The sequence below is a fragment of the Lolium perenne genome, chromosome 7 (assembly GCF_019359855.2).
Source record: "Lolium perenne isolate Kyuss_39 chromosome 7, Kyuss_2.0, whole genome shotgun sequence".
NCBI classification, from domain to species: domain Eukaryota; kingdom Viridiplantae; phylum Streptophyta; class Magnoliopsida; order Poales; family Poaceae; genus Lolium; species Lolium perenne.
The window spans coordinates 300,348,238-300,363,821 of record NC_067250.2 but is presented as its reverse complement, the minus strand read 5'-3'; the positions used below and the strand labels follow the sequence as shown (position 1 = coordinate 300,363,821).

Below are 15,584 nucleotides of genomic sequence, written 5' to 3'. Positions count from 1 at the left end.
GAAGTAATGGTGCCGCGGGAGACACCAAGGTTGGCGCCGCGGGAGACACCAAGGTTGGCGCCGTGGGAGCCACCAATGTTGGCGCCGCCGGAGACACCATTGTTGCCGCCTGCGGACTCACCGATGGCTCCACGTTGTGGGAGTTGCTGCCCCTGAAACTGGGAACCGGGGGAGGCCCCTTTTTTCCTCCCCTATACCACGCGTCCAGACCGGCAACCAAGGTAGGGATGATGGAGCTAAGCGTCGTGCCCACTTGGTCCTCCACTTGTTGTCGTTGCGTCCTCTGTTGGGTCTCCACGATATGTTGCACTTGTTGCCGCACTTGCTCCTCGACCAATGTCGGGATATGCGCAACTTGTGCCTTGAGATGTGAGACCTCCTTCTCATCGACGGTGGCCTTTTTCTCCTTTTTCCCCGACTTATAGTATTCTGACCATTTCATAGAGCATCCTTCGCCGACCACACGACCAGCCGACGTCGGCTTACTCAATAGATCCCTCTTCTTGTAGGCATTCAACGCCCTATTTAAAGGGTTGTCCCAAGGGGCACACTGCGAGGAGCTCGTGGACCCCGCGCCGCTACTAGCTTCCTTTTCACTTTCCGCAGCAACCTCCTTAGCCTACGGGAGGAACATGCATGAACCATTTAGAAATTTGGATTCATCAATAAGAATGCAACCATAAAGGAGCTAATTAAGCGGGTGCATTCCTTACCAGAAGAGCCTCAAACTGCTTCACCTCCGGAGTGGTGGTGAGCTCCTTTGTTTTCGGGTCAATACGGTACCGGGCCAGGAGAAAGTTCCTGGTTTGCTTGTTTTGGTATTGCGAGAAGAGGGGCTCGAGGCCGTTCTTCACAAGCTCCTCATCCGCGGCGTCCCATTTCGGTTGCGCCACCCTAAAACCGCCAGGACCAAGTTTGTGGGTGCCTAAGTTCAGTTTTCGCATGTCCTTCCCCCACTGACTAGAACCCGACGTTGACTCGCTCTCGCACTTGATCTTGAAATCTCCGTAGTCTTGCTCGGTGATCGAGGGATTTGACTCCTTGATCTTCTCGTAACTCTCACCACTATTAATCATTTTCTTCACTCGGTTCCTCCAACTAGCGAGGGTGGTGCTCATCTTCGTGAGGGCGGCATTGTGCACTTTGTTCCGCATGAGACGCTTTTCTGAGCAGTCCACCGGGAACTCGTATCATTCGTGCAGCTTCTTGAAGAGGAGGGTGCGCAAATTCACTCGGTCAGGATTCCTGAGGTTCTCGGTGTTGATCGAGATCGTGCTCCGGAGGATGCACCCGAGTTGGGCTGCGTACCCTTTGACTAAATCAGGGGGCGCCGTTGGATGCCCACTGGCGTTCACTTCGGTGAATGCCTGCTTCACGGTGCTGAGCACATTCGGGCGACGCTCCCTCCGTAGCTTCTTCGGTTTGCCGGTGTCATCCTCGCCGGCACCATCCGTGGTGTCATCCTCGCCGGCACCATCAGTGGTGTCATCCTCGGCGGCATCATCCGCTCGGTACTCTGGATCGGAGCCATCATCCTCGCCGTCGTCGCGGCGAGGTTGTGGCTCCATCACCTCCATTTCATCGGTTAGCATCCAGAATGGCTTGCTGCCGCTGCCGCCGGCCTCTTCATTGTTGGCCATGTTCGAACTAAGTAGGAAAAAATGCATAAAGTTAGCGCAAGATTTCACGGAAAAATTGGGCATGACCTATGCTAATTTATGGACATATGAGTGCCCCATTTTCGCCGAAACGGAAATGAATCATCATTTCAGCGATAATGGGCAACTCAGTCGATACCTGCACAAGAAAATGACACCATATACACATGCAAAACAATCCACCGGCTGAGCACCATGGCACATATACACCAAAAAATCCAGCTGAGCACCATAGCACATGTACACTAATTGAGCACCATAGCACATATCGACCAGCTGAGCACCATAGCACATATACACCAGCTGAGCATCCAGTAGCACCATCCAACAACACCTAGTAGCAGCAGCAAGCTAGCTAGCAGCAGCAGCAAGCTAGCAGTAGCACCAAGCTAGCAGCAGCACCAAGCTAGCTAGCAGCAAGCTAGCAGCAGCAAGCAAGCTAGCAGCAGTAGCACCAAGCTAGCAGCAGCACCAAGCTAGCAGCAAGCTAGCAGCAGCTAGCACCAAGCTAGCAGCATCAAGCTATAGAAGCGCAAGTAGAAGGCCTGAAGCAATTACCAGCAGCAGCAATAACAATTGAGCAGGTCCGGCACCGGGAAGAAGACGATGACGCTTGAGCAGGTCCGGCTCCAAGTCGATGAAGGGTGCCGACGAGGTTGCAGCCACTGGAGCACCTAAACAAAGAAGCTATGAAGGTTACTGAAAGTCGTAAATAAATAAAAGAAATTTCTCTCAAGTACAAACTAAATATCTTGCACAGTATCTCCAACAAGAAGTAAACAGATGAAAACTCAGAAATGTCTTTTAAACAACATTAACATGATACAGTATATCTGAATAACATTAACCTGATGGTGAATAACATTAACAATATCTGAATGGACTTTTATTGCTTAAAGTGTACTTTACATGTAACAATGCTCTTAATAGCATGCAATTGTGAGTTACTAAGCAGCATGCTTGCAGTTCAAGGTGTTCAAATTTCACTTGTGAGTTACTAAATCAATTTTAAGCAACAACACTACTGCTCCTAAGCAGCAACAGCAATTGTGAACCTAACAGCAGCAGCAGCACCTAAGCAACATCTAACAGCAGCAGCACCTAAGCAACAACCTAACAGCAGCAGCACCTAAGCAACAACCTAACAGCAGCAGCACCTAAGCAACATCTAGGAACCAGAACAACAACCTAACAGCAGCAGCACCTAAACAGCATCATCATGCAAGCAAGCAAAAAACTACTGCAAGGGCAAGCATCTAAAACAGCAGGTTTATCTGACGAAACTGAACATTTGCAACAAAATAAATGTGCATTACACTAACAGCTTTTCCATGATATTTTCCATGATTTTCCCCCTTCCTTTCTTGCTACACTACCAAGAGTCCAAGATCAATGGAAATGTTGCTGCCTTTATGATATGCATATAACCAGAGACATAGCATAGACATATTCAACACTACAGAGAGCATTCCTATGAACTCCAATGAACTACAAAGAACTACATTTGCTCTTAGCAGAAGGAGAACCACCTTTTGTGAAATCAAAATTCCTCATTTGGTTTTCATAAGGTGCATAGACTAGTTTACTATCCAACAGAATGTCATTTGAAACTATCACTGCAAGCATCTTGACAACACAGGTGCACATTTATCGGATCATCAAAATGTCATTTGCACTAGATGCTAGCCTTTGAGCGGTTTGAGCGGGATTCACCTGCGAGATTGGGGTTGGAGCAGGCCATCGAGCGGTGTCGGCGTGGTTCGGTGCGTGGCGTGGGTGGCCGGTGGTCTTGGAGCAGACGAGGAAGGCGGCGAGGAGGAACCTGCTCTGCGGCGACGAGGTCGCAGAAGAGGAGGTCGCAGACGAGGAAGGCGGCGAGGAGGTCGCAGACGAGGACGCCGACTAGGTCAGGGACGAGGTCACCGACGTGCTGCTCCTGCTCCGAGGCGAGCTTGAGAGGATCTGCGTGGGGGACAGAACGTGAGGTGGCCGGGTGGGGATCGAGGTGAATCGAGGGGGAGGCGGCCGCCGGCGGGGAGGTGAATCGAGGGGTACATGTGCGACGCCGTCGGGGTCTGGTCGCTCGCATCGCTCGGGGAAGGGGCGGCCACCGGCGTCGGAGAGGGGACGCCGGTGGATCGAGATTGTACTGGGGAAGAATGGGGAATGGAGGATGTGGTCGGGACGGCCGGGGGATTTTTGGCTAAGTCCCAGACACCCTTAGCAATAGCGCGGTGACCTTTGTACTGGGGAAGAATGGGGAATGAAGAAGCATTGGTCCACTTGGGAAGCTAGTACCCATGGCTCATATTTCGCGGTGACCTTTGCACCCGCTGTCTTGGATTTGGCTTCGGGTATAACCATGTTGGTGAAATGCCAGTCTTCTTTTACGACGTTCTTGGCCCACCTGACACGGAACATCGGCACATTCTCTCCGGCGTAGCTCAGCTCCCAGATCTCCTCGATTTTCCGTAGTATCTCTGCATGATGTCACCGGTGTAGGACTCCATCGTTACCCCAGAGTTCTGATAATCGCTCTTCATGTCATTTTCCTCGGTGTAGAATGTGTAGCCGTTGATATCGTACGCCTGAAATGTCATCAGGTTGTGTTCGGCGCCATGTGACAAGGCGAATATGAGTTTTTCTTCCGCAGAAGAATCCTCGTCTATAGGGTACGTCAGCATCTTGTCCTTGAACCACCGCGTGAAGGTTGAGTTGTGCTCTTTGATTATATCTCCGTCCGTCCTCCGTTGGCCCTGATCACTGTACGTCTTTGCGATGAAGGTTTTGTGCTCTACCACCCAAGGATCGACCACGTCTATGTGTTGTAGCGCGACTAGGTTTGCTCTTTCAAAGTCGGCGATTCGACCCTTGAAGTCGACATGCATTTCGCGGCTACCCTCGTGGTGACCCCATCTAGCGAGCTTCCCGAGATGCCTGTTTACGGGCAGGCCAACGGGGTTCTCGATTTCTAGATAACTCGTGCAGAAGGAGATGCACTCTTCGGTCAGAAAGCCCTTGGCTATGCTTCCGTCTGGACGTGCCCTGTTGCGAACGTACCCTTTGATGACACCGTTCATCCTTTCGAACGGCATCATGTTGTGCAGGAACGTCGGCCCCAGTTGGATGATATCCTCCACGATATGTACCAGCAGATGCACCATAACGTCGAAGAATGCGGGCGGGAAGTACATCTCAAGCTCGCACAGTGTCACCACGATCTCTTCCTGTAGCCTTCTAAGTTTCCTCACGCCAACAGACTTCCGAGAGATGACGTCGAAAAAGTTGCATAGGCCAAAAAGCGTTTCACGGACGTGCGCGTCCATGATCCCACGGATTGCAACCGGAAGTATCTGCGTCATCAGCACGTGACAGTCGTGAGACTTCATCCCGCTGAACCTCTGCTTTACTTTGTCTAGGTACCTGCTTATCTTCCCCGCGTAACCGTAAGGAAGTTTTACTCCTAGGAGACAGTCGAAAAACTGCTCGATCTCCTTCTGACTTAGAGTGAAGCACGCGGGGGGGGGGGGGGGCGGTAATATTCAATCTTTTTGGCCTTTTTGCCCTTGCGACGACTTTGCGTGTCCTCCGCCTCATCATCGTCATCGTCATCATCATCATCATTAGGGCGTCCCGCGTGAAGCTCCTCCCTGATCCCAATTGATTGCAAGTCGTACCTTGCTTTCGGCCCATCTTTGGTCTTCTCTGGCATGTTGAGGAGGGTACCAAGCAGACTCTCGCACACGTTCTTCGTGATGTGCATGACATCAAGGCTGTGAGGCACACGGAGGATCTTCCAGTACGGAAAGTCCCAGAAAACAGACCTCGTCTTCCATACCTTAAGCAACGGCTCCGGCGCCTTTCGCTTCTTTCCCGGCGGTGGGCAATCTTTCCAATTTTTCAATAGCTCGTCTATTTGCTCGCTGCTTCTCGTACGTGGCCGTCTTCGGGGTTCGTCTTGACCATCGAACAGATCCTTGCGTTTCCTCCATGGGTCGTCCTCGCGAAGCCACCTTCGATGTCCCATGAACACCGTTTTCCAGGACCCGGGATCTCTATCTAGCTGGCGGTACGTTGTGTCGTCCATGCACCTGAGCATGCATTGAATCCGTGGACCACCTGCCCCGCGACATATCCGTAACCGAGAAAGTCGTGCACCGTCGTGAGCAGTGCGGCTCTCATAGGGAAATATTCTTCCGCGGCGGCGTCCCACGTATTGGCAGGCGTGTCCCATAGCGTGGCTAGCTCCTCTTTCAGAAGCCCCATATACAGATTGATGTCGTTCCCTGGTTGTTTCGGCCCTTCAATTAGCATACTCATTTGAATGTACTTCCTCTTCATGGACAACCAGGGGGGAGGTTGTACATCCACACAAACACGGGCCAGGTGCTATGCGTGCTGCTCTGGCTGCCAAACGGATTGACTCCATCGGTGCTCGCGCCCAGCCTTAGGTTCCTAGGATCGTCCCCAAATTCTGGGTACTCGAGGTTCAACGCATTCCACTGGCTAGCATCCGAAGGGTGTTTCAACATCCTGTCCTTTTTCTTTTTGTCCGGATCATCTGCGTCATCTTCTCCCTTCCACATCTCCGCGTGCCAGCACATTAGCTTTGCTTGCTTAGGATTCGCGAAATACCGCAGCAGACGAGGAGTGATCGGAAAGTACCACACCACCTTCCGAGGAGCTTTCTTCCCCTTCTTGTACCGACTGACGCCGCACTCGGACATATGGTACACTCCGCGTGCTTGTTCTGATAAATGATGCAATCGTTCAAGCACAAATGGTATTTCACATGCGGTAAATCCAGAGGACACATGATTTTCTTGGCCTCCTCGATACTAGTCGGACACGTGTTACCTTTGGGAAGACGTTCGTGCCAGAATGACATGTTGTCGTTGAAGGATGTGTCGGTCATTTTGTGCTTTACCTTCATCTCCAGAGCCTTGAGCGTTACTTTCAGGCGGGTATCCTCCGGCCTGCATCCTTCATACAATGGAGTAACCGCATCTACCTCCAGTTGATCCATCTTGGCTTTCTCTCGGGCGGAAGCTCTTGCGTTACTCGTCTGCTTGAGAAGCAGCTCTTGAAGATAAGGGTCCTGCACCCAGTCCATCGACGATGGTCCATCGTCGTCTTCATCTTCATGATCGTCATGATGACCTCCATCTTGATCTTCCTCATCATCAGGTCCAGGATCTCCTACATTGTGATCATGATCATCTCCGGGATCTTCTACATCCTGATCATGTCCGGGATCTTCTACATCCTGATCATGTCCGGGATCTTCTACATGGTGCTCACCTCCTTCCTTATTTCTTGTTGAAATCCCATGGACAAATTCATAATCATCTTCGTCGCCTTCCCACCGATAGCCATCCATGAAACCACGCATGAGAAGGTGGTCCCGCACCATATCGGCTTTAGGGTCCCTAAGGCTCGTCAGCTTGCATCTTCGACACAGACATCTTATCTCCTTTTGGTTATTTCTAATCATCTCGGCTGTCGCGGCTTTCAAAAACCTAGCCACAACGCCTTTGCTCATCATGCGGACCATGGTCGCCCGCGGGTATAGAGAAAATGGATATCTTAGCATACCAAAATAAAATTTTGGCATGACCTTCCCTAAAAATAGGACATATGTATATGCGTAGTATGCCCACTATTCGCCGAAACGGAAATGAATCAACGTTTCGGCAAAATATTGGCAACTCCATCGCATTTCAAATCCCTGCAAACAAAAACATGCAACACATGTGTGGAGGCTTCGCATATACAACACATGTGGAGGCTTCGCATACAACACACATGCACGTGACGCTTTTCGCGCATGCGCACAACACATGAGCTTCGCATAACATATATATGTGCACACACACGTGTGTGTGCAAGACGATCGGAACCGGTCACACACAAAGCATAAAACCAACAAAGTTACCGATACGGCGAGACCTAGAGTGTTGGATGAGGTAAAAAGTTGAGATTGAGTAGGGTTATTGAGCTAAGAAAGCTTCACCATTACTTACCTATGAAGAAAATTAAGTTTACCAACTTAATTTTGGTGAATGAAGAGGTGCAAATGAGGTGGGAAGGAGGGGCAACACGACCAGATCCAGATTTGGTGGGAGGTGGTGGTGGAAGAGTGTTTGGGGAAAGTGGGTGGCACATGTGAGTGGAGGGTGAAAAGCAGGAAATGGTCCAAGGTTAGCAGTGGCGCACCACCTAGTCGTGCGCCACTGCTAGGGTGACATAGCAATGGCGCACTGCTAAGTGGTGCGCCACTGCTAAGCCTCTCATCTCTAAAGGGGCTCTGGCCACCTCCTAGCAGTGGCGCACCTCATGCCATGCGCCATAGGTAAGCTATGTAGCAGTGGCGCACCACTGCAGTGCGCCATTGCTAAGCCTATCATCTCTAAAGGGGCTCTGGCCACCTCCTAGCAGTGGCGCACCTCCACATCGTGCGCCATAGGTAAGCAATTTAGCAGTGGCGCACCCCACAGACGTGCGCCACTACTAGGTTGGGGGAGGAGCTGGCCTCCTGTCAGCACTTAGTTATGGTGCACCGCGATCAAGGTGCGCCACTACTACTTTTGTAACAGTGGCCCACCGTTTTGTGGTGCGCCACTGCTAAGTAGTAGTGGCGCACGGCAGTCATGGTGCGCCACTGCTGGCAGTCTTATGGCTAGGCCTTTTCCTAGTAGTGTGATGTATATGGTTCATTGGGAATAGTTGTGTGCAGAAAATTCTTGTACTTCATAAAAACTTCCAACAATGAATTGAGTGTATATATATGGATATATTTATTCGATGAGGAAGAAGTCTGAAACATTTGAACAGATTCAAATAAATTTCAGCATGAAGTGGAAATCATTGTAATAGAAAATTCAAATATCTATGATTGAGTCATGATGGAAATATTTAAATTAAGAGTTTTAGCGAACATCTAAGAGAGTTGCGAAATTGTTCCACAACTCACGTTTCTCGGAACACTATAGTTATGATGGAGTATTCGAGAGACGTATCCAAACCTTGTTGGATTAATTGTGAGATAAAATAAAATGATGCCATTATATTTTTGTGGATTATGCTTTAGAGACTACCGCTTTTACATTAAATAGAGCGTCATCATAATTTGTTGAAATGACACCATACGAGTTATGGCATGGGTATAAACCCTAATAGTCCTTTCTTAAATTTTGCTATGCGTAGCATAAGTAAATGAGTTTAAAACTAAAATTGGATGAATGTCTTTGTTGGTTATCCCAGAAAATAAATTGGTAATTCTTTCCACTATGAAGTCAAAGATAAAAGTGTTTGTCAATGTTTCTTGCTTATTTCCAAGAAATTGTTTCTCGCGAAATATTTGAGTGGGAGGACAATGGAACTCGATAAGGTTGATGAATCTGAGCATGATGAGCGGGGTAGTGCAGCATCGGAAATGGTTCCGGAAGCAGCCACGACGCTCATGGCTCCCATGTCCACAAATTTTTATAGCCATGGAGATCGAAGTACCTATTGAACCTTGTAGGTATGATTTTTCTTTATGATCAACTAAATGATTTGTGGACAAAGGATTGATTTTGAACAATAATAGACCAACTACATACAAATAAGCTATGATGGGTCCTGACTCCGTTAAAATGGCTAAGTACCATGAAATCTAAGATAATATCTATAATCAAGCTTGATGCTTGGTAAACCTTCTCAAATTAAATGGATCTATAAAATTAATAGACTTGGATATAATATCCTTGAAGAATCTCAACTTGTCGAAAGATTGCTACGACAAAGTTCAAAGAGCTGACTGCCATAAGATTAGATCTTTGGTAGCGATTATTATAGTCTATACGGATTATTCTAGTAATCACTACATATTTCTTTTATGAGATATGTTAGTAGGATGACAGAAGCACATTCCTTATCAGAAGTGTGTATTAAATACGTATACGAGATACAACCGAAAGTTTTGCTAGTACGTAGAATACAAGATAGGTGTACAAACTTCGCTGGATGAAGTGAGTATCACGGAGTTGGAATCTTCACCGGATGAAATAATCAAAGAGTTTTCGATTTCATCGGAAACGATGAAGATGCTTGCATATGCAAGAAATTAAGTGGGAGCGCTAAGACATATTTATAATACTTTATGTGGATGACATATTGTTGATTATAAATGATGTAATTTTTACTTGATTAAAAGGTTTCATTGAAAGGATATGGACTAAAAACATATTTAGCGTCACGATCTATAAAGATAGATTGAAGCGCATAATTAGTTTAAGTCAGAGTACATAGAATAAATATTTAAGTAGTTCAATATGAAAACATCAAGAAGGTGTTCTTTTCCATGTGGAGGTTTAACAAAACGTGAGTGTATTTGACACTCAATGAGTAAAAACACATGAGTGATTTTAGATCACGAATAATATATACACAATCAGATGTCCTATGCTCTAAAATGTTACAAGCATATACCAGAATGATTCATGTGATGATCATTGGACGACAGTAAGAATATCACTGAGCACTTTGGAAGAGCCAATGATATATATAGTTTTGTATGGGGTAATGACAAACAAATCCCTGTAAGATGTTGCATCGATATTAGTTTGGTCACATATAAAAATGAATTTCAATCTCAATTAGGCTAAAGTGTTCATTAACAGGTAGCACAATGGGCTAAAATAAGTTTATGCTAGATTTAGACGAGTTCTAAATATTGTGACGTATTGTACAAACAAAATCAGAGTACATCATTGTTTTGACAATGACCGAGGGTGTTTGAGTCAAGGAGTTTTTTAGAACTTCGTGTAGTTTCGGTAGTGTCAGAACTATGAAGCTATATTGTGTGTGATAATATTGGTAACATATTTCAGACCGCGGAATTAAGGTTTCACCAGAAAACCAAACATATACGATTAATGCCGACTCATTTAAAAAATGAGAGATGCGTGGAGACGCAAATGAATTGCAAAATACATACGTTTCTGAGCGTAACAGATTCGTTGACTGAAATCTCTCACATGAGCAAACATGATAAGCACCAGAAGGCCATGGTGTTAGATCTTTACAAATGTAAACTAGATTATTAACTCTAGTTCAAGTGGGAGACTGTTGGAGATATGCTCAAGAGGCAATAATAAAATGGTTATTGTTATATTTTAGTGTTCATGATAAAGGTTTACATCCCATGCTATAATTGTATTAACCGTAAACATTAATACTTGTGTATTTTGTAAACATAAAAGAGTTTCTAGTAAGCCTCTTGTTAAACTAGCTTGTTGATTAATAGATGATCATAGTTTCATGATCATGAACATTGAATGTTATTAATAACAAGATCATATCATTAGGTGAACGATGTGATGGACACACACCCATAGTAAGCAGCATATGATCAACTCATTAAATTCGGGCGTATTTGGAGCTATTGCGAAAATCAATGGATGCACTGCCGCCGGTCGACCTGGAACGCGGGCGGGCGGCCAATGGGTGGCCTAGGCGAGGGGCGGGCGCCACAGCGCGGCCGCCTGCGCAAGGAGCGGGCGGCTGGGCCTTTGGCGGCGACCGGTCAGCGAGGGGCGACGAGCAGGCGACGAGGGAGCGGCGGGCGGCCTGTTCTAGCGACGGTCGCGTACTCGCGTGGGTTCATGGAGAAGAAGATTAGGAGAGAAAAAAGGCAGGAGCACTTTTTTAAGGATATGTTTTTTGTACACTAAGGCTATAGGGGATCTGTTCTGGCGACTCATTTTTCATGACGAAAATTGTAGATGCATCATATCTCTTCCGCGTTATGCGGTACATCCAGTTGGGGTATCTACTAAACATGCTCTAAGTCTTTGCAGGGTCTTTGGTACTGGTTGACTGCCAGGAATAGGAAATGCGAGATATGAGCTGTGGTCGTCTTGACACGGCATGTGCCATATATATATACAAGTACACATATATGTATACATACACCGTCATGCAGACATTATAAACACAGCAAGTTGAATATACCATGTATCGAAAATAAATCTCTATGTCTCGGTGTCTTGGTTTCACATCTGTTCAAACCAGGAAATTCCCAAATGTGCAGAAAAAATGGAGGCCAATCTTTGGCCTCCTCTTTCACAAAAAAAAATGCAGAAAAGATAGGCATGCAGGCACATGCTAATAATGCAACCTAGTACCTGTAACCTGTACTGATGTAGTACGGTGGCTTATGTTTTGGTCATTTGCAGTTAACGGTGGCTCCTGAGTCCTGACGCAATGATTCGGCCGAGAATATATGATAATTGCCTGAATTAGTTGCTTCTACGCGCAAGTAAAGCGGTGGTACGGTACGATGGTGTGCTAAATCTTTCCACCCACGCAAAGCATCGTCAGCCACAGTAGCCGCACTTGTCATCCCTACTGTCCAAGATTGCTGCACATGGGTGTGTGCTCCACAAAATTCTTTTTGGGTGGCAATACTGGTTGCAGGAGTCAATTCTGAAGAAGAATTGCCATATTCCGGTCTTGCATTCCTGATTTATCCAAGACGTCACCTTCTGAAAATAATCTTAAATCGACGTACCAGCTAACAAACATGGAGAATTGGCAAGTATTGTGTGCTCATGGTCTGAAAGATTGTTTTCTGATTCTGCACGAGTTTAATACTCTCTCGGAGCTGCGTCAATTAACTTGGCCATGAGAAAGTACCAAACCTTTTCGTTTAATTGAAAATATCGCCCAATTTGGAAGCTTTTAGAAATTACATAAAAAACATGGATATACACTTGTTATTTACATATCTGCAGAGTTTTGCTAGATAGTAGTAGGCTACACAAAAAATCAGAAAATTGGGGCTTTGAAAAGGAAAAGAACTTATTTTTTCTTCCAAAATTTTGTTTTCTGCAGATCACATATAAAAATAGATTTATTGAGACATGTATATGTGCTTGTATTATTTTTTCCGGAATTGTTTAGACCTAAAAATAAGATTTTCGGTTTTAAAATAAATTCTCCAGAAGTCAGCAGCTAAAAGTGGTTTTCGAATTTCATAGTCTTATTTGTGCCAATGTCTACCATTGTGCTGCAAGGAAACCAAAGAGTATCACATGATCCCAACCATACTATTGATAACACTTGTAAAAATATAAATTTATAAGTTTTTTTTCAATGAAAAAAATTGTGACTATTCACAAGATGTGTGTTTACAATGTCTGAAGAACCAAATTCTAAGCTCACAAAAAGAAAAAGAAAAATGACAAATCGGTATAAGAATAGTGTCATTTGTGCTTTCGTCTTTTTAACACTATTTTGTTTCTCTTTGTGAGCTTCAGATATGGTTATGAAAATTCTAGTTGTTTTTATACACATCTTTTGAACACTCATTAATTTTTTCAAAATTCTTCAGAGTTTGTAAGTTTGAGTTTAGAGAGGTGGTATCATAGTATCATGGTATGTTTGAGATCATGTGATATTTTCCCTGAGGAAACTCGGAAGGACGTGAAAAATTCAACAAAAAAAACAAGAAGTTGAGTCGACTGGCACTAACGTTTATCATTATAGGTACCAAAGAACCCAGATTTTTTCTGTTAGCAATTCTGAAGCCACGGGGCCATGGCTGGGTAGCCCCAGTACACAAACAGTAAAACCATGACAGAGCTAACGACGCAGCAAACATATACAGAGAACAAAACAGGATAAAAGAGCACTGCATTGCATCCCCAGATCTTGGAACTAACAGATTCCATTTGCAGTACAACACTCATCCATTTCAGAAACATGAGGTTAACCATATGGCTTACATGATTGCTGCCAAGACCTAAAAAATCCCTAGCAAAAGAAGGAAGATGCTCCATTGCAAACTACTGAACTACCAGAGCTAGATCTAGAGCTAGAGCTAGATGAGCACTGAAAAGAAGAAAGAAAACATAATACCACCGCTAATCCCCACAAGACAGCAGGTGCTAAAATTGCTGAGCTGGCGAAATCCCCGTCCTACCCTCAACCGACCCTGCAAGCCCTCCCTATGTACAGCATCCCACGCGCAGGTCGGTAAAAGTGCAGCAGCTGGCACTTGGCTCTGCTTCGCTGGTTCATCACCGATTTGCTTTCAGGGGAAGAAGGGTGGTAGGCTAGTGGTAGAACGGCGCGTCGTCGTCGGCGTCGGAGAGGCCGAGGAGGAGGCGGCGGAAGTCGGCGACGGCGCAGGGGATGCGGAGCGCGCCCGGGTGGCCGTACCCGTACTCCTGCGCGGCGCGCCGGAGCAGGGCCGCGAACGGAGGCCGGCCCAGCAGCTCGGCACGCACGGCGAAGCGCTCCACGGGCCCGCCCTCCTCGCCGACGCACACCGGCACGTGCCCCTCCGGCACGCGCGCGCTGCTGCCGAGCCGCCGCGCACCGAAGAAGGAGGACGAGGACGGTGAGGAAGCTGCGGCGGAGGAGCCCTTCGCTGCCGCGGCGTCGGAGCGGAGCGGCTGGTACGCGCCGGTGGCGGTGCATGCGTCGGCCGCGGCCACGCGGGAGAGCCGTCTGAGCAGGCGCTTCATGGTTCCGCTGTGCTTCGGTGGACGCCGGCGACACTTCTTGGAAAAGGAGGTGGCGAGGTGGCGGTGGCCGGTTCTTGTTCTTGGTTGAAGCTAGGCGAGGAGGAACGCTTGAGAGGACAGAAGGCGTTTGTACCGGGGTGGCCATGGTGGCTCCTTATATAACGGAAGAGGTGGTGGGAGTTATGCATTGCGGAATGCAGAGGTCTTTACGCCATTATTTTTCATCGTTGGCATTCGCTAATTCTTTACTCGGAATGGAATGCAATATTTATTTCGCGGCTGCTTGGGGTACACGAAACTACTATACTCGGAATGGGATGGAGTGATTTGGCCACGTTTTGTTCAAATTTGGCATACAATGAGCTAGCATAGCTGTGCAAGCGCAACCACTTATTGCAATGGTTTGAACCGAGCAGGTGCAACAAATAATGTGCAACTCAACATGCATCATATGGCATCGTTTCTTGATCCTCGTGTTCCCATTTGCGCTCATTTTCGTTATTCTTTTCTAGTACATTACAGTTTTTTTTCTTCTAAAGAGTGATGTTCCGCCTTAATTAGGATCGTGGCGAGCCACCTCCCTTTCCCATGATTTTGTGTTGCCTACGAAGGTTTCTTCGACTGCTTTGCAACACAAACATTGTTTCGCTCGTGCTGACCTAAGCTGCCATCCAATCTTTTGTCTAAGGGGTGGCTAATCCTAGCTTGATTGCCTCTGCAATAGACTATGTAATTGTTATTTTATGATTTTTGGATTGTGGCTTCTTATTAGTTCGTGGCTCCTTGTGAAATTTAAAAAAGTACGGATGTGTTCTGTCCAATTGTAGAGGACATGTGTCTCCTAGTCCTACATCATGTAGGTACACAGTTGTCTAAAACTGTCTGTGGCTATCGAGCTCTATTGATCTCTTCATTTTAATATAAATTCAAAATCCATATTTATATGTTTCAAAAAATGTAGACATAGTCAATGGTCTAATCAAGTATGGAAACCGCAATACAATATTTATGTATTGTGGGCTACACAAAATAACCAAAGACAATAAAAATTAGAGTTTTGGAAATATACATTCTCAGATCTATATGCTTGTTATTTTTGTGTAGCTTAGAATACAAAGTATTTCAAATTAAAAATTGATATCTTTGGTTACATGCAGATGTTTTTAGAAACTCAAGATTGTAATTTCCGACAATTTTAAAACTAGGGCATCACTGATGTCCCGGAGCCAAAAATCTCCACTTTGAGTAGAATGTGAGCCCCAATATTATGTTTTGTAACAGAAATGCTAAGTATTTGCATAAGTAAGGGTTTGGGGGAAGGAAGGGTGCGCATAGCCCAGCAGCGATTTTTTTAAATGCCAGCAGAGAGGAATTGAATAGGGTGGTGAGGTACAAGTGCGGGTACAGTTGG

General features: G+C 46.2%; 1 protein-coding gene across 1 annotated transcript; it reads right to left on the bottom strand.

The window, feature by feature from the left end:
* Positions 1–13,323: 13,323 nt before the first annotated feature.
* LOC127312040 (auxin-responsive protein SAUR71) lies at positions 13,324–14,318 on the bottom strand. Its single transcript, XM_051342519.2, has one exon. It carries the CDS (start codon positions 14,171–14,173, stop codon positions 13,760–13,762), a length of 414 nt encoding a protein of 137 aa, XP_051198479.1. The 5' UTR covers positions 14,174–14,318; the 3' UTR covers positions 13,324–13,759.
* Between the last annotated feature and the right edge of the window lie 1,266 nt (positions 14,319–15,584).

What these genes read in the sequence shown, in the direction of transcription:
- LOC127312040 (XM_051342519.2), bottom strand. Translation starts at nt 14,173, where the DNA reads ATGAAGCGCCTGCTCAGACGGCTCTCCCGCGTGGCCGCGGCCGACGCA.